The 16,635-nt window shown below is 47.5% G+C and overlaps 2 protein-coding genes across 8 annotated transcripts in view; one reads left to right on the forward strand and one right to left on the reverse strand.

Annotated features, from left to right (window-relative positions):
* Positions 1-10,271, reverse strand: part of DNAJC11 (DnaJ heat shock protein family (Hsp40) member C11) — a 20,492-nt gene extending 10,221 nt beyond the window's left edge. Inside the window, exons 1-6 of one of the 3 annotated variants that reach the window (XM_074558640.1) lie at positions 10,113-10,271; positions 6,608-6,737; positions 6,133-6,206; positions 4,834-4,935; positions 726-854; positions 67-189 (exon numbers count right to left, since the gene is read on the reverse strand). In XM_074558640.1, coding sequence (XP_074414741.1) covers positions 67-189; positions 726-854; positions 4,834-4,935; positions 6,133-6,206; positions 6,608-6,737; positions 10,113-10,184 — 630 coding nt within the window. In that variant the 5' untranslated portion in view covers positions 10,185-10,271. Of the gene's footprint in view, positions 1-66; positions 190-725; positions 855-4,833; positions 4,936-6,132; positions 6,207-6,607; positions 6,738-9,938; positions 9,958-10,069 lie in introns of those variants that run through there. The other 2 variants (XM_074558641.1, XM_074558643.1) reach the window with 2 other exon arrangements.
* The window catches only part of CAMTA1 (calmodulin binding transcription activator 1), a 242,706-nt gene continuing 236,329 nt past the window's right edge, over positions 10,259-16,635 (forward strand). For 3 of the 5 annotated variants that reach the window (XM_074558612.1, XM_074558613.1, XM_074558617.1), the window contains exons 1-2: positions 10,266-10,382; positions 13,673-13,766. In XM_074558612.1, coding sequence (XP_074414713.1) covers positions 13,700-13,766 — 67 coding nt within the window. In that variant the 5' untranslated portion in view covers positions 10,266-10,382; positions 13,673-13,699. Of the gene's footprint in view, positions 10,383-13,672; positions 13,767-16,635 lie in introns of all 5 variants that reach the window. The other 2 variants (XM_074558614.1, XM_074558616.1) reach the window with 1 other exon arrangement.

Consider the following 16,635-nt stretch of genomic DNA (forward strand, 5'->3'; position numbering starts at 1 on the left):
CCCCCCAAAAAATAGAACATCAAGTAACAGATTGAATATAAAATTGCACAACAGGGGTACTCTTACCTCTCCCCATCCCTTGGCAGATGTCACTCGTCTCAGTGCAAGATTAATTGATCCCCCTCCATTCCCATTCTGGGTGGAAAGGTTTCCAGACAGTATTGCTGTATCTGTGGAAGTCAGGGGTGCCTGAAAAAGGAATATATTGTTTCAAGTAACTCTGATCCCAGTTCACACATTTAGTGCATGTTCTGTAAGGACATAACCACCACTGCAGAGTGTAAATGATTTTGTAGTCCAACATCAAGCACGGCAAAAAGTCAGATAATTCTTACAGTACCAGATAATTGTGACACCTGTAATGTACCACCTGACCTTGAGCTGTAAACCATTCTCATCTCTCTAGCAGACTAAATTTCTACAACTCTCTGAAAGAGGAAATGCTTCCCATCCTTTTCCTTATGCTCATCCTCAGGACTGGGTGCCATACACCGAACACATCCCATTCAGTGAGGACTGGGCACTGAGCATCTCCCTGCCAGGAGGGCAGGACCAGGTGCCCAAAGGCTCCAGAGCCAACCCAGCATTCTGCTGGCCCCAAGCTGCCTCTTCCCACCTGTGCTGTCCCTCCCAAACCCTGCTGAGAGGCAGGAGCAGAGCGTTCTGTGTTCTGTGCTCTGCACTCACTCACGCCCCGCTCACATGGCACAGTTCGCCCTCCTCACCTCGATGGACTGGGATATGTGCATTTTGTTGATCTCAATCTGGGGAAAGCTGCTCCCAGGCACATCTTCATACTCCTCATCATAGCGATCAAACAGGTCAGTGGCATCTATTCCCACACTAATTGTTCCCTGAGGGATGACAAGGGAAACAGGCATTCAGCATTAGCAAACATCTGGCGTGCACAGAACCGTCCCTGGGTATGATTACATTTTTGTGCAGCTTTCCGTTGCTCTGCAATTACTTTTACCACTCTAAAATGCATTTCCAAATGCACAAAACAAAAGTGAATGATTACAATATTTCTAAACAGCAATATAAATCATCAAACAGACTGGAGAAAAGGCAGTTTTTCAGCACAAACTCAACTTGCAATCCCAGGGGATCATTTTTCTATAGTGACACATTACAGAAGCAGGTAGAACACCTTTACATAGCAGGTTTCTTCTTTCACCACAAATGACTGTGCTCTGTCAGTATTTAAAAGTTGAAATAATATATTCTAGAAATTGATTTTCTTCAATGGAACTTGGACAGAAAACCTCTACAGGCTTCTTCTGATGAGTTACCTAAACCAACTTAGTACTGAACTGTATAATTCACTTTCAATTGACCTTGTTAGCAAAATATTTTGATTTCTTCTTCTAGTTTATACTTTGTGATCAGAAGGAAGGCTTGAAAAAGACATACTCTTAGCAAGTGGTAAATATTTCCTTTCTCAGACTATAGAAAAACTTATTCCTACAAAAAACTAGGTCACAGCACAATAGCCTGGCTACCTGCTGCTGTGCTCCCTCAGACTAACTGCAGGAGTGTGTTTCTTTGAAAAGAGCACAATTAGGTACTTGTCTGGGTCATATAACTTCAAGAGGCTTTGGAAACCTTCCCTATGGACCCATCTGACAGCATCCCAGCTCCTATAAAACATATGGATTGCAATAAAACCCCCCCTCTGTGCACAAGCACAGACTGAACTCGGAGCAGTTTGTATATGGAACTCACTAGCTGGGCAGCTACAAACCCCATCCACACTCAGGCCAAGCATGGCTGGAATAAATCCTTATTTCAGTCTGAGGGAGCATTTTTCCTTGATTGCTCCACTCTAGTCAAATGTTGGACTGTAAATAAAGGAAGAATTGCAGAGTCTGACAGGACTGGAACCTTTTCTCTGCCTGGGCACCCAAGCTATCCATTTGCTGTGGAGATTCCCAGCCTCTTCTCAGTGTTTATTTCCTCATGAAGCAAAAATTGGATAAATATTTTAAAACTGAAAGGTGTGGTTATTTCCAGTTGAATCCTGGAACAGGGGCTGTGCCCCAGCTGCTTACTAACCAGCCTTGGCAGCTGGTGAATTTCAGAGCAATTTCATTCATTGTTCTGCATGGTGGTGGCACCAACAAGCAGCTTCTGCCCTTTCTGCACTTTCAGGAACCATCTGCAAAGTCACCTTCAGGTGACTCCAGACCATACAGCTTCTCCAGTTTCAGCCCTCTCCTGTGCCATGCTGATCCTTGAAACCAGGCCAAAAGAAGAGGGAAGCAATGGAAAACCTCTAACCACCCTGGAAGGGCTCAGTCCTGGGCTAGCAAACACCATTTGGTGACAATCTTGCTGTACTTGGCTTACTGGTGCCACAATGCTGCACCCTTTGGAAAGATGCACCAAGATCCACATGCATTCCTGAAATTCATTGCACCTCTTTTCTCTAAAACACACTCGAAATACTAAGATTTCCTTTTACCCATGTATGAATTGTACAGCAAATATTCCTCCCAAGGAAACAAGGAAAACACTGAACCTCTCCATGAAAATCAACAAGATCTGCTCAGAGAAAAGGAGTGTCTCCCTCTTACTCTTCTCTTTTTCCCTGAGGTCAGAGGTGAACCCTGGGCAGACCCTCCAGCTCCTGCCAAGCAGGTGAAGTCACCCTGGGAGCTCTGTGGATCCTGGCAAGGAAACTGGTTCAGGCACAAGCACAGGAAAAGCAGCAGATGGCAAAGTTAAAAATATTCCCAGAGAACAAGAGCACCCCTATGCCTCCGGATAATGGAGGGGAGATTGCTGCTGCTCCCAGCTCCCACCTGCTCTGAGCATGGAGGAGCTCTCCCCAAAGGAAGGGCAGCAGGAGAGAGCTGGAACTCCTGCTCAGGAGCCAGTGGTGCCCACACTGCAGCAGCTCAGCAGGGCAGGAAGCAGGAGTGGCACTATGGAACCATCAGAGCTGGGATTGGCTTTGAAAATCACCTTTATTTGCCAGCCTGTGAAAAGGTAACACGCTTCACTGATGGAATTCGTACATGTGCCAGAGGAAAATATACTTCCTCCTTACTTTTTACTTAGGGATTTACCTTCAGCAAGGTGATACCTGTAAGTTATGCCAGGCTTTGCCTTAAGGCACCTGTGTTCCTTACATATTGACCTTCCACAGCAGGAAAATAACTGGATTTAATTTCTCCTAACAGGAAGCTAACAGGTTCTTCTTAAACCTAGTAATGAACTTTTCAACCCTTCTGCACATCTTTGAAAGCAAAAACAAAGCTCTAAAAGCAAATAGGAGACTCAATTTCAACCCTCCAAATTGCCTACATCTGGTTATTGCTCAACATTCCTGGTTAAAATGCTTTATTTTTGTGAAACTGTTTTATAGAACCGACAAAACGTTGGAAATTTTAAAATAACTTGTGCTCGTGTATGAAATGATCACAGCTGTGCTCCCCAATTCCACGGGAACACTGCCTGGAGAGGCATTTCCATCAGCTGCCAGCCTGCAATTGCTGTAAACACCCAGATGGCTAATTTTATCCCAGGACACAGGCTCACAGTGCAGCTCGCAGCCACGGCAGGGAAAATGTCACATTCCTGCAGCAGGGAGCAGCAGGGTGGGAGACAACCATGCCCCTCTCTGCAAACACCTCTGTGACCCCACTCACCCACACCTCCAGCAGGGATAGTTTGCCCTGCCTGGCTTGTGGCACACAGAAATCCCTTCCTGCCTGGAATAAAGCTGTCAACAGATACTCACACAACACTTTATGCTTGTTTACCCTTCTAGTACAAAGCAGTTCTTAGTGTCTATAAACTACCCACAGCCTGGAGATCTGGACAGCACAATTGCTTTGCTAAGAGCAGTGCACATCCAAAGGTGGTGCCAAGGTGAATGTGCCAAAATATTACAGCTCTGCTTAGGTGGATGTTTTCCTTAAGATCCAGTCCTAAGCACCACTGCAATCCCACATCTGTCCACTCAGAAGACATTGTGATTTTACACTAATGTATGAATTAATTTAGTTAATAGTAAGTGCAGCTCTTGGATAATGTTAGTCATTGCATAAGAAGCAAGATTTTTGTGATTCAACAAGCTTTGAAACTTCAGTCAGGGACCATCCTGACAAACCCCAGGTTTGCCTCACACACTCATCAAGCCAAGAGGCAGCAAAGACACCTCGAGTCTGAGCTATGGATACTCTGGCCAATTGCCATGTCCATCCCAATGGGAATCCTGAGCACCTCTGACCAGCCAAGGTGAGCTGAGGTGAGTCAGACACTGCTCGAACAGACTGAGATGGGAACAGCATCCAGGATGATTCTCACCCTGAGGGCACAATCACCCTTTCCAAAAACAGGCACTAACCCTGTTCAGATTGACTTTGCTCACTGTGCTGCTGCCCAGCTGGCTTAGGGATGCTTCAGATTTGTTGCTGGTTTCAAGATGCATTTGAACAGCTCCCTGCATTGTTGTGACACTGCAGCAGTGCCAAAGGGAAAACCTGTCAGGTAACTGCAGCGAGTTACAATTATTTAGTAAACTTGGAAAGAAATCATAAATATTTCAGTGCTAGGTCTATTTTCTGAAAATTGCTGAAAAAGGTATTTTGTCTCAACATGTTTTGCTAAGAAAAGAAGAATATTCAGTAAGGGATTGTTCAAAGAATGAGCTGTTTGCCCTATATTATGCAGAGAAACTGCATATGCAAAAGACAGAAAGTCATGCAGCAAGTGCAGACACCTGAGGGGCTCCTTCCTCTGGGCCCTCACCTAGGCTCAGCACCCCCTGCACACTGGAGATAATTACAGGCCCACTCTTGAGACCAGGATTAAGTCTTTGCTTACCTTTGGATTAGTTCTCTGCTGCAGTCTCCTCTCTTCCCTCTCCCTCTGCAGACGCTCAAATTCTTCCCTGATTTCAGCTGCAGTTCTCTTTCGTTCCACAACCTGCTCAAAAAGCAATGAAAACCAAACCATTACCAGACAGAGGCTGCTCAGGGCAGTGCAGTGCTGGGGTTCAGAGCCTTGGGTGCAGAATGCACTAAAACACACTGCCCCAGCTGCTGAAAGCCAATTTCAACAGTCAGAGTTTGGAACAAAGCACCCAGGCCAGATCAAAGGGCAGGCATGAGAGAAAACCATGCCTTGAGAGAACAGAAAATGGTTTTGTTATTTCAATTCTGTGACAAAACCAGGGCAAAGGGCTATCTAACCACAAGTACAGGACACTGCAGTGCAGCTGTTACCCTCAGTGATCCATTAACTGCTCTACCACGTGTGGACACAAAAATGAAAATAACTGAATCTCTCTGGCCTGAGGTAAATTGATTCCACAAGAGCTGTGTGATTTCAGGCTGTGCTGGTTCACAGCTGCTTACCTGACATGGCTCAGGGAATGAGGGTTTTATATAGGCCCAGTTTTGGAATGGATAGAAAGAGTATTGGATTTTGCTCTGCAAAATAAGATCAAGTCTGCCAAAAGCAGTTAAAAAAATCTGGTTTTCAAAGCATTTGTTACATGCTGGATCTGCTCCACATTTCTAGCAACTGACTCCAAGTTTGACCTTGGGGCTGACCTGGCCCAATAGCACAGGATTCTGCTTCAAGCAGCATAGAGCAATCAACCAGGGCTGGCAGAGGCTAGCAAGGGACTCCAGAGCTGGACAGATATGAATGGACAAGTTCTGTTTCCATGCCCATAAAACCCAACCAAAACTAAACCAAACACATTAAAAAAACCCAGCTCGACCCACCCCAAAAGGCCCAGGAAGAAAAGTAATTTCAAACTCAGAAGCTAGTTAATGCTGAAAAAAACAAGTTTTGGATGAAAAAGTTGGGGCTAGATGGACAATAATGACACATTTGTCTCAGATAAAGATGTTGCCTGTCATGGTAATATCCTTCCAGGGAACTCTGAGTGTCAGGTTTATTGTTCTCTTGTCAAGTGCAAAACCAAAGGGTTCTCTGGAAATCCATCATGGTGTTCCAGCAGGGACAGAGAGAGACAGAAATAACTAACCAAGGATGCCTTCAAACCCAGAGGCATTTATTACCAGCCAGGTGTCAGTGCAGCTGATAGAACCATGGCAGATAAAGGTGGGCTTAGTCAAGGCCACTGGCCAGAATGTGCTCGATTTCTCTCACCTCCCAGCCTTCCATCTCCAGTCCTCTCCTCCCATATATGTCATAGATGGCTCTGGTCTGTGGATCACTAAGCACTGCAAATTGAAACCAAAATATAAGAACTTGCTAGAAATGGAGACCACGGCCAGGTGACAGGGAACAGACCCAGAGATGCAGCAGTTCATCAGTACAATATTAAATGATATCTCTACTTGAAGCTTTTCAGCCTTTATTCTCCTGTGGAAGAGGTCTTTAGAAGTAAGTGAAGTGATGAGAAGATCATTTACAGCATGCAGGAGGTAAGACACACACTCCTCATCTCATTCCCTGCAGCATTTATAAGGGATTTCCCCTCTGACTTATGGTACAGAAGCAGGAAACAGCATTGGTAAGTATCACCAAATTTAATTATTGCTTTGTAATAATAAATATCTTCAAAAAGCATGAAGGCACAGCTCTCCCAGAACCCCCCTGCAAAGCTCAGCCTCCCCCTGACCTTCATAGGCTTGGTGGACAAGGTTGAAGAGACGCTCAGCCTGGCTCTTGAGCTCGGGGTCGCGGTGCTTGTCGGGGTGGTAGAGCATGCACAGCCGGCGGTACGCCGCCTTCAGCTCCTCCTGGGAGGCCTGTGGAAACCACAAACAATCAGCAAGGACAGCCAAGGCCACGGCCAAAAGGCCACTCTCAAGATCAGTCCTGAAAGGGAAGTCTGTCAGCTGTTACGTTGCATTAATTTGGACCAAAATCAAGAACGCGTTACTGGTTCGCTACGTAAGTTAATAAAATATTCAATTATCACACCAGGATTGTCCATGCTATCTGTAGTGCAACAGGGCACCTCATCAGTGCATAATCAGGTATAAAAAAGGATGCAAAAACCCCACCATTCATGTTCAGACTAGGTGTATTAGGCAACTACCTAATACAGGTATTAGGCAACTGATACAACTATATACAACTATATAATACAGGTATTATAGTTGTATATATTTGTATTAGTTGTCTAATACAAATGTATACAACTGTATACATTTGTATTAGACAAATAATACAAGTATATAGTATTGTATACTAATGCAAATGTATTAGTTGCCTAATACAACTATATAATACAGGTATTCCCCTCCAAATCAGAAGAGAAGGAAAAAGCAAAGTCATCTCAGATAAAAATATATAAATCCAGAGATGTACAACAAATTCTACTCATATTTCAATCTCAGCCCTCAAGAGGACATTGCAACTATCCAAAAGCACAGCTGTAAAGGTAAGAAATGTAAACCCATGGTTCTGCTCTCATCCCAGCACCTGCCGTGTGCTCCCCAGTGCCCCATTGTGCTCTCCACCAGGGTCTGTGTTGTGCTGTGAAGGAGGAAGGTGCCTCATCTATCTACAAAGCCAGGGACAGTGTGCCACCAAACAAATCACAAATGAACCTGCCTTGTCCTTTACTGCAACCACTCTGGGACCTCAGATGGCACCTGGCCTCCTTCCAAGGACAGGGATGGCTCGTTCAGAATCAATAGGGAAAAACCCCTGCTCCTTCCATTACCATCTCCCAGCAATGTTATTTTTGGACTCTGGAGAGTCTTGGTAATCTCCCCTCTCTCACCTCACCCTGCTACTGCAATCCCTTGCATTGCAGTTCCTGTTCCTGCCCATTCCTTGGAGATTGCTTAACAACGACTTTTCAGAAGTGCAGTTGCTAAAATCAACAAGAACTTCCCCCAGGCAGAGCTTGAAAGAGCCCGACCATCCAGTTCTCAAACTGTCCAGGCAAGAACCAGTTCCTGGGCACAGAAAGCCATTCCAGGAGGAACATCCAGAGTAAAATAACCAAAACCTGATGGTCCAGGCTGTCCCCAGGGGCTGCCCCAGTCAGGACCCAGTGCAGTCAGTGAGGGGAGCACTCAGAAGTGGATTTACAGATACAAATTCCATTTACTGAGAGCCTTCAGGAAGCAAAGCTGTCACAGGTTCCTAGCTTTCACTGGGGAAATGAAGTTCCTAAAAGGTAATTTCTTGAAGTAACATCTTTTTCACCACTTGTGGCAAGGAGGGTTTCCATCACAAAACCACATTCACTTCTGTCACAACCAGGAATCTGTCTGGATTTGAGGACAGCTCAGAATGTTTATTCTGCACATTTTTATTGTTCCTTGTTAATGTTTTGAAATGATACAGCAAAAGAGGAGCTGCCAAATTTGCTGGTCCCAAGACAGAAAGGGCAGCTACAATTAAGCTTATTTCTTTTTACTACCTTATGCTTTCTCGGATATCAAATTTAAACTCAACTGGGAAGGCAGGGGAACATATAGCCCCAAAATGGCATTTTTAAATCAAATTAATGATAAATGGTTTAATGTGCTATTGATTATATAATAGAAATGAGCAGGTTCATTTTTCATAAATGCCATGTTCAATAAAATGTTAGATTGGGCATTTCATCATCACTGAGTAGTTTGGGTCATTGGTTCAATATTCCACAAGCAACAGCCTCTTCAAAACCACTAAAGAAACCCTGCCGTCGTTTTTAGGCTGCCAGGAAATGCAGTCACAAATAACAGCATGTAAGTTACATTTTTATTACCAAAACTCTGGTCAACATTGAAAGGTCTCATTTAAGGTCCCAAACACAGCACCGTGTTTTTAGCAGACTAACGTGTCTAAAAAATGAATCATTCCCACACACAGAGAGCAACTCCTGCTCACAGGATCCTGCCTCCATGGGGTCACTGCAGCTCCAAGCCCAGCTGCCACACCACCCTGTGTCAGCACCCAGACATGCTGCTCACCACATCCACTGCAGGACAGTACTGCTGAAAATAATTACAATAATTAACAAAGCACCCACTCCTCTCTGTTGGAATTACTCCCTTGCAGACCCCTTTGATTCAGTTTCCAGCTCCCTGCTGTACAAAACCTGAATGTCCTGCTCTGGAACCTGGCTAAGTTAACCATTAAACCTTCCCCAGCAGTCATAACCCCTGCGTGGTTCCCAGCTCTGTTTTAACCTCTGCACGCTGCTGACGTTTTGGAGGGGAATTACGAAAGTTCCCAAGGAATGTACAAGCATGGCCTTGCTGGCTTTAAACCAGACAAGGGCTTGATTTTTTTTAAAAAGGAGCTCAGCATCAGAGAGTTCTGCGAACAGCGTGACCATCACACGCTGTTCCTTCAGGAATGCAGCCGATTCCTACACACGAGGCACAGGGGGCTGTCCCTGCAGCTCAGGGGCTGACAGGAGCTCCAGAGGGAATTCTTCCAAGCTCTCAGACTGAATCGCTTCCAAGTCTGGATATCCTATTGCACTCAGCAGTGGTGGTTCAATACGAGCCTTGTCCAGCTACAATGGCCACACCCAGGCTGATGGACTGGATGGGCTTTTTATACATATTTATACACACACAAATATATATATAACAGCTATATTCCTGCTGCACTCGCTGAAACAAATTACAGCACAGTTTCTACATCCAGATCTTTGCAGATCTGCCTAATATTAATCATAAAAAAAGCAGTTATCTCCCAATAAGTTCCTAACTGTTCCAGTGCAACAAACCCGCACCAATTAACATCCATCTATTCTTAAAAGTGAAAAAAAGGATTCTCGATCCTTTTTTTGGCGGGATAAACGTTTAGCAGAAATCCCTGGCTGTTTCCAAACTGGAAAGGTTCGGGAAGCCTCCCCAGCCGTGCCCCAGGGGACGCGGGTGTGCGCGGCGTGCGCGGAGCTGCACCAGGAGCGCCCCGGCAGCGCCCAGACCGCCGCAATTCGGAGCAAACCCCGCATTTCCCGGCCTCAGCGGGCGCTCCCCCGTCTCACCCACCCGGGAGGGCCCGGCCCGCGCTCTCCCGCTCCGCCGCCGCCAGCAGCAGCAGCGGCAGCAGCCCGGCCCGTGCGGAGGACACGCCGCAGGGGCGCCGCTCCCGCCGGGCGCACACGAGGGTCTGGCCTCACCCCGCCCGGCCCCGCGCGGCCCCGCGCGGCCCCGCGGCCGCACCTCACGGCGCACGTTCAGCAGCCCATAGTAGTCCTCGTTGTCCGGCGCCTCCTCGCCCAAGGCCGCCGCCATCGTTCCGACCTCTCACCCCGCGCCGCGCGCTGCGGCGCCCCCTGGCGGCCCGGCGGTCCGGCCGCCCGCGCACGCGCGATGCCTCCGTCCCCGTCCTCCCCGTTCCCCTCCGCGCCCGCGCGGCCCCGGCGTGTGCGCGTGCGTGTGCGCGGCGCGCGAGCCGGGAGGCGGCGGCGGCGGCGGCGGAGGCGGCGAGGGGTGAGTGAGGGAGGGACTGAGGGACAGAGAGAGCGAGGGAGGGAGCGCGGACCGGCACCAGCAGCGACCGGCACCGGCCTGCGCTGCCGCGCTCCGCTCCGGCCACGTCCTCCTGGTTCTTCGCCCCGGCACTCAGACGCCTCTTTGCCGGCGCGGTCGTTCCGTACCCCAGCGGCGGCTATGGCGGTGTCGTGGGTGCCCCAGGGCCTCCGTCCGCTCCGCTCCCGGGGGATAGCGGGAGGGAGGGAGATCGCGACCGCCGGTGCCCGTGCCCGGTTCCTCTCCCGGTGCCCATCTCGGTGCCGCAGGGCCCTCGGTCCCTGCCTAAAGCGCAGTCGCTCACTCCGGTCATTGACGGGACGTGTCGGTGCAGACGCTGCCCCGAGGCCTCTCTCCCCGGTAACAAGAGGGCGATTTCCAAACCCTGCTGTTACCATCCCGTCGCTGTTCCGTGAGTCGCTATTCCCGGCTCCGGCGGGGCTGGCGGAGGCAGCGGGGCAGCCCGGTACAGCGGAGGGTCCCGGGGCAGAGCTGCACGGCACCGGAGGCGAGCCCAGCTGAGCTCAGCGATGTCAGACCCGCGGCAAGGGCACACCATGGGCAGAGCGTGTGCTCGTTTGTCGCTGGCTGATCTGGAGCAGTTTCCTTTGGATCAATAGCGCTGCTTTGGCTTTTGGCGTGGAGAACTCCAGTGAACCCTGCGGTTCACGCTGTGCTGCCCTCCCTGATGGTGGGTGAACTCCCCAGGCTCAACCAGTACCGGAATGGAAGGGAAATGCCCCAAAGTGTGCAGAGCTCAGAGATTTTAGCAATAGGGCTGCTCAGCTTTAAACCTAAACCTCCTTTAAAGCGTGCTGGTGGACAGACAGATCGGGTATTAATGCTGTGATAAGGCTGTCACGAAGAAAAATAAGCCCAGTGGCTGGATCTGATATGTGTGTGGGGATGCTGGAGTGGTTTTTGGGTACTGCTGTCTGTAAAGAGGAGTGTTTGAAAAACCACTCATTGGCACCAGTGCAGGGAACCACATTCCCATTTCAAAACTCAGCTTGTCTGCTTTGGATTTTATCTTCATGTTGCTTTTATTTGAAAACAGGAATGTTTTAATAATTAATAAGTTTTTTCTTTCTGATACAAGGGTAGTTAAGAAGGAAATATTGATTATGTTATAGCAGTTCCTCTGCACTCCTGGTGGGTGAGGTGCAATGCTTGGAACAAGAGGTGCACAAAGGCTCCCTTTCTGAGAAACCATGTGGAAATGGGTCTGTTCTGCAGGGAAGCACCTCTAACACTGCTTTTCCTCAATGAACCCACCTGCTAGACAGGTTTTTTTTTTCCTCCACGTGGTTTAGGAGTCATTGAGTCTGTGCAAGAACGCAAAGGAGATTAGAGTTGTGAGGATGCCAGTTGCCATGGCAACTCTTATTTCCCATGGATTTTGGTCCTGTCATAATTATGCTCTTTTTCTAACAGATTTGGGAGCTCTGTGATCCTTGGGGATGATTAGTGACAGAGTTACTGGGGATCCTTCCCCTCACCAGATTGATCTGACGCTTTCCTGAAAGACCCAGCTGCTTGTTGCCAACGCTGGCTGCTGTTCCCTTGCATCACAGATGATTCAGGGGAATTTTCTGGGAACGTTCCACAGGTGTCACATCTTGGCAGGGAAATATAGGAAGAGAGAAATACGAGTTTAGGGAGCTAAATATGAACTGTGCTTTCTAAGGATGTAGAGAGAGATCTTTGAAACCCTGCATTATAACAGAGGAAATGTGACATCTATGGCAAAAAGCAATCTGATGGGAAAAAGAAAAAGGAAGAAAAGAAAGAAAAGTGCTTGTTTGTGCTTTACCAACTTGCCAAGGCTTGGCTTGGGGTGCAATATTCATTATTCATTCCTCTTTCCACATTGGTACTTGCAGGTGGAAGCTTTGTGGTGCTGTGTGGGCACAATGCCTGCAGCAAGAGAAGCAGTCCCAGGGCTCAGGTTTAGCTGGACATGGTTTGTCAGATGTGTGACACTGTGGCTGCTGCTTCAGTGCTCTGTAGTAAGCTGTGAGTAGCGTTACTAGTGGTGGTAGAGCCAGAGATAGCAGAGGGGACACTGAGGGATCCAGTGTAGCAGATTCTCTCACTGACTGCCATCACAGACTCAGCCCTGGGAACCTGTCCCCTCACAGAGCGGGTTTGGTCATATTAACTTTAGTTCCATCACAGCTCAATGGAGGGAAAAACTAGAAAGTGCCATAAATCCAGCCGAGCTTGTCAAAGCTGTCAAATTACCCCCTGACAAAGCTCCTGCCTGTAATGGCTGCAGCATCAGCTGGAGGGGATGGCTGTGATGGGGTGACAGCACCAGGGCTCAGCACTGTTACACTTGTGATCTACTGTCACCAGGGGCTCCTGGGCACCACTCGAGGGTGATGCTCTGAGCAGAGTTAGTTTTTAAAAAATATCTAAAAATATAAAGATGTAGACCAGCATCCTGCCCTCTGTTCTCAGGCAGAGTAATGCTGACTGCTGAATTCTAGTAAAGGTGTTTCTTGGCCCCATTTGTTAGTATTAGGAGTCCAGAGAGATAATGTCTTTGCACATATAAAAGGTGCTATTGATTTCCTGTTACTGTTGTCCTGAAATGTGCACGGGGTGTCTATGGAGCAGTGACAATCCTCCATCACTAGCTTTATGGGAAAAGAATGCTTATTGAATCTCTTCCCATAAAATATAATCTCCTTCTCCCTTCCAGAAGTTGCCGGCCCCTGTGGGAGTCCCTTATGTTATGTCTTTGAGAAAATTGATTTTTTTTCTCTTTTTTTTTTGTCTCTGCTTTGTACACTTGTATTTAGTCTTATTTTTAATTTGGCTCATGTGATATGAAGGCTTCCCTAACATTAAACATGCTTGCTCAGTCATGTATCACTTCTCTTTCATATAGATTAACACTTTCAGAATGTTTTAAAGTAAAATAAAGATATTTGCCTGGCACAAGTCTCTCTTGTTGTTGTGGGAATTTTTTTAGTCTGAGCAAGTCATTGCCCTGCTCCTTCTCTCCAGACAGGGCTGAGGCACTGACAGCTTTTCAGCTGCTTACAGGTAAATTTGGGGTAAGTTTCTGGAGTGAACACACTGATTGATCATGGCTGAATGACACCATAGCCCAGAGCACAACTTGCAGTGTTGTCTGCTCAAGAGGCAAAGTGATCTTTGAACTTTAACAGTGGCAAAAATGCTGTCAGATTTGTCCTTTCCTCTGTGTAGCAAATGACTGACTATGGGATTTTTCCTTTCAGGGAGGAAACGGCAACATGAATTCATAGATGATGAGTAGGATGCCAAAGCCAGAGATGACAGTGCTCTTGAAGAAATGCTGGGTAGAACAAAAAGGTAAAAGGAACAGCTAATTGAGTGCATTTCAGAGCCTGTGGGACTTTGTGGGGTACCTTTCCTCACGAGGCACACGGCACACCCCCTCAAACCAGAGCTCAGTGTTCTGAATTCCCTCCTCCTCTGTTTTGCATGAAGTCCCAGTGCCGCCTCTCACTCCTGACCTGCTCTCTCTTCGCTCGGGTTTTCCCCAAAGTTGTATCATGATGTATCTAAAACCCACACAGCTCATCCTTCCCACCCTGTCCCTGCATGTGTGCCCTGGCAGATGCAGCAGTTACTCCACGCCTCTGCTGCCGTGGTTGTTCTGAGGGCAAAACCAGAATTGGGACTGCACTGGAGCAGTCCATTTGCAGGCAGTGTGATGCTCAGAGGGTTGGTCAGCCAGCCATGGGCTGTCCTGCTGTGGCCATGGCCCAGGCAGGTGCACAGGCTGCAGCGTGGGAGTGTTCTACAAACAGGTGCCACCGACAGGGCTGAATCGCTCTCTGCCACTCTGATGCTTTTACTGCATTTTGTGATAATGCTGTAGAGATGCCCAGAGGAAACACTTCTTATTGGCTCTTTGATTCTGTGAAATTCTCTCTGTGATGGAGGTGTGATAGTCTACCTGGGAACTTGGGGAGGGAAGAGGCAAATTTAGTTATACCTGCAGAGCACCACGCAGTAGAAGGGCCTTGTTATGCTCATCCAGTGGCAGCAGAAGTGGCTGAAACAACTGATGGGGAGCGGGAAAATCTTCATTAGTCATGTAGCTCTGCTTGGGATATTTCCATGCTTGTTTGTGCAGGCTGACTTAAATCCCCCAAAAGTCAGAAGCAAATGTTCTTGCAAGCATTCCAGGTTTGCAGTGATGATCTGCCTGTTGCTCCTGCCTCACATCTCTCCAGCAGCAGCTGTGTGGGACACAGGGTGTTTCTGGGGCAAGCAGAGGATTTGTCAGTACTGTTTAATGGTTGATACATATATATAATAGTTTCTGCTGGAAATGTTGTTTTCAAAACAGCAATCAGGGAGGAATTACCTGTAGTTCAGGTGTTTGTGCCATTTGGCCAACCAGAGCTCTTAGTCTGCTTGGAGCCTTCCAGCCTGATATGACAAGAGCCTGTAATGGACAGAGATCTTCGCTCTGCACGTGTTCAAAATATCTGCTGAATATACTCTGAAACACTGATTGACTTTTCTGGAATGGTCCTAACTTGTATAAGCTGTCCTACAGTTCAAATCCGTTGTTACATAATTTTTAGTTTAATAGCACCAGAGATGAGAATGTAAGGATACTAAAAATAGTAATTAGCAAGTTTCTGTTGTCAATCCATATTTTGGGAGATTTGATAGTTTTGTTGTTTTTTTGCATATGTGTATGTGAAGGCTGTTGATATATTTTTCAGCTATTTCCATAAACTTGGATGTAAGTCTCTTATACTCTTTGGGTTTCAAAATTCTTCATCATCAGTCTGGAGAGCTTTGAGTCTGTAAAACTGGAGAGCAGCCAGTGCTGGCAGGACCTGTGTCCCTACAGGAGTGCTGGCTCCCCAGAGCCAGCTCTTGTAGCCATTCCTTATTCCTCTGGTCCCTGCCTGGGGCCCTGGCACCCAGCCAGCACTGAGCAGTGGTGGCTACAGCACCCACAAGGCCGGGTGAAATGTGGAACAGGGAGGGTTTACAATATTTGCTGCAGTTTTGAGAGCTCAGTAGATTTGTTATTTTACTGCTCATGCTGCTAAACATTGGCTTGGGTCAGTTGCATGGTGCTGGTGCTTTAAGGTGGCCAGTGGCCACTAGCTGTGCTCAGCACTGCCTTTGCCAGCTCCAGCATTGCAACACGTGCTGTCCTCTCAGCAGTGGCTGGAAAGCTCCAAAAGGAGCAGATTTGGCATCAGCACAATCACTTCTGCAGCCGTTGTGCTCCAGGCGCTGCCAAGTCCTCGCTGCTCCTTCCTTCCAGCACGTGGTGTTTGGTGTGACCCTGGGCACAGACAGTGGCCTGCTGGGCTAGCTTGTGGCTTTTTGGCTTTTCCCTCAGTGTCAGCATTCAGGTTTTCAGTTGCAGGAGAGTGATGGGCAATATCTGTTCTGATGGTCCTGCAGCACTGGGGAGCAGTGGCAGCAGTGGAAGGTGGTGTGTGTCACCCCCATGGTGACATGGGCTCTTGAGCAAGGGAGCCTGTCTAAGGGAGACTCACATTGTTTGGGGTCCTGTAGCCTCACTGCTGATTCAAGTTCTCTTTCTGAGGAGGAGCTTTCCAGAGCACCTGACTGTTGGTGTTTAGCCCACGTCTGGCAAGCAGTCAGGAAAGGAACATGAATCACTCCGTATCCTTTGATCTGAAAGTTCAGTGCTAGTCCTTTTCTGTAAGTTCTTAGTCACTGTATTTGAAGCTCTTGCCCTCAGAGTTGGAGGCAAGGCAGGAGGATGAGATGCACTTAGAATTCCTCCAGCTTTGAGATAGAATATTGCATTCACCCACCAAGGCATTTTATTTTAGCAAGGCCATGCCATATATCAATGGCTGTTACTAGAAATTGGGGCTCCAAGGTTTTCTGATTTTGTCTGTGGGGTTTTATTTGGTTTGCTTTAGGTTTTCCTCAAGAAATTGTGGATGTTTTTGGATGGTACCTGTTAGTTCCTTAGATGAGCTATGAACAACCTTTCACTGCAACCCTGGGAGTTTTAATCCAGATACTTGCTCTCAACAAACTTGCTATAAACCGTAGAAATGCTTTTGTGCAGATCAATTTTGATATCACTACTGAGAACATAAATTGGAATTTTGATTGTGAAAATTATTGGCAAAGTTTGGCCATGCGGAGCAGGTTTTACAGTGTGTGTGACAGGCTGTTGATGGACATAAGCACAGATCCAGGA

The sequence above is a fragment of the Zonotrichia albicollis genome, chromosome 25 (assembly GCF_047830755.1).
Source record: "Zonotrichia albicollis isolate bZonAlb1 chromosome 25, bZonAlb1.hap1, whole genome shotgun sequence".
NCBI lineage: Eukaryota > Metazoa > Chordata > Aves > Passeriformes > Passerellidae > Zonotrichia > Zonotrichia albicollis.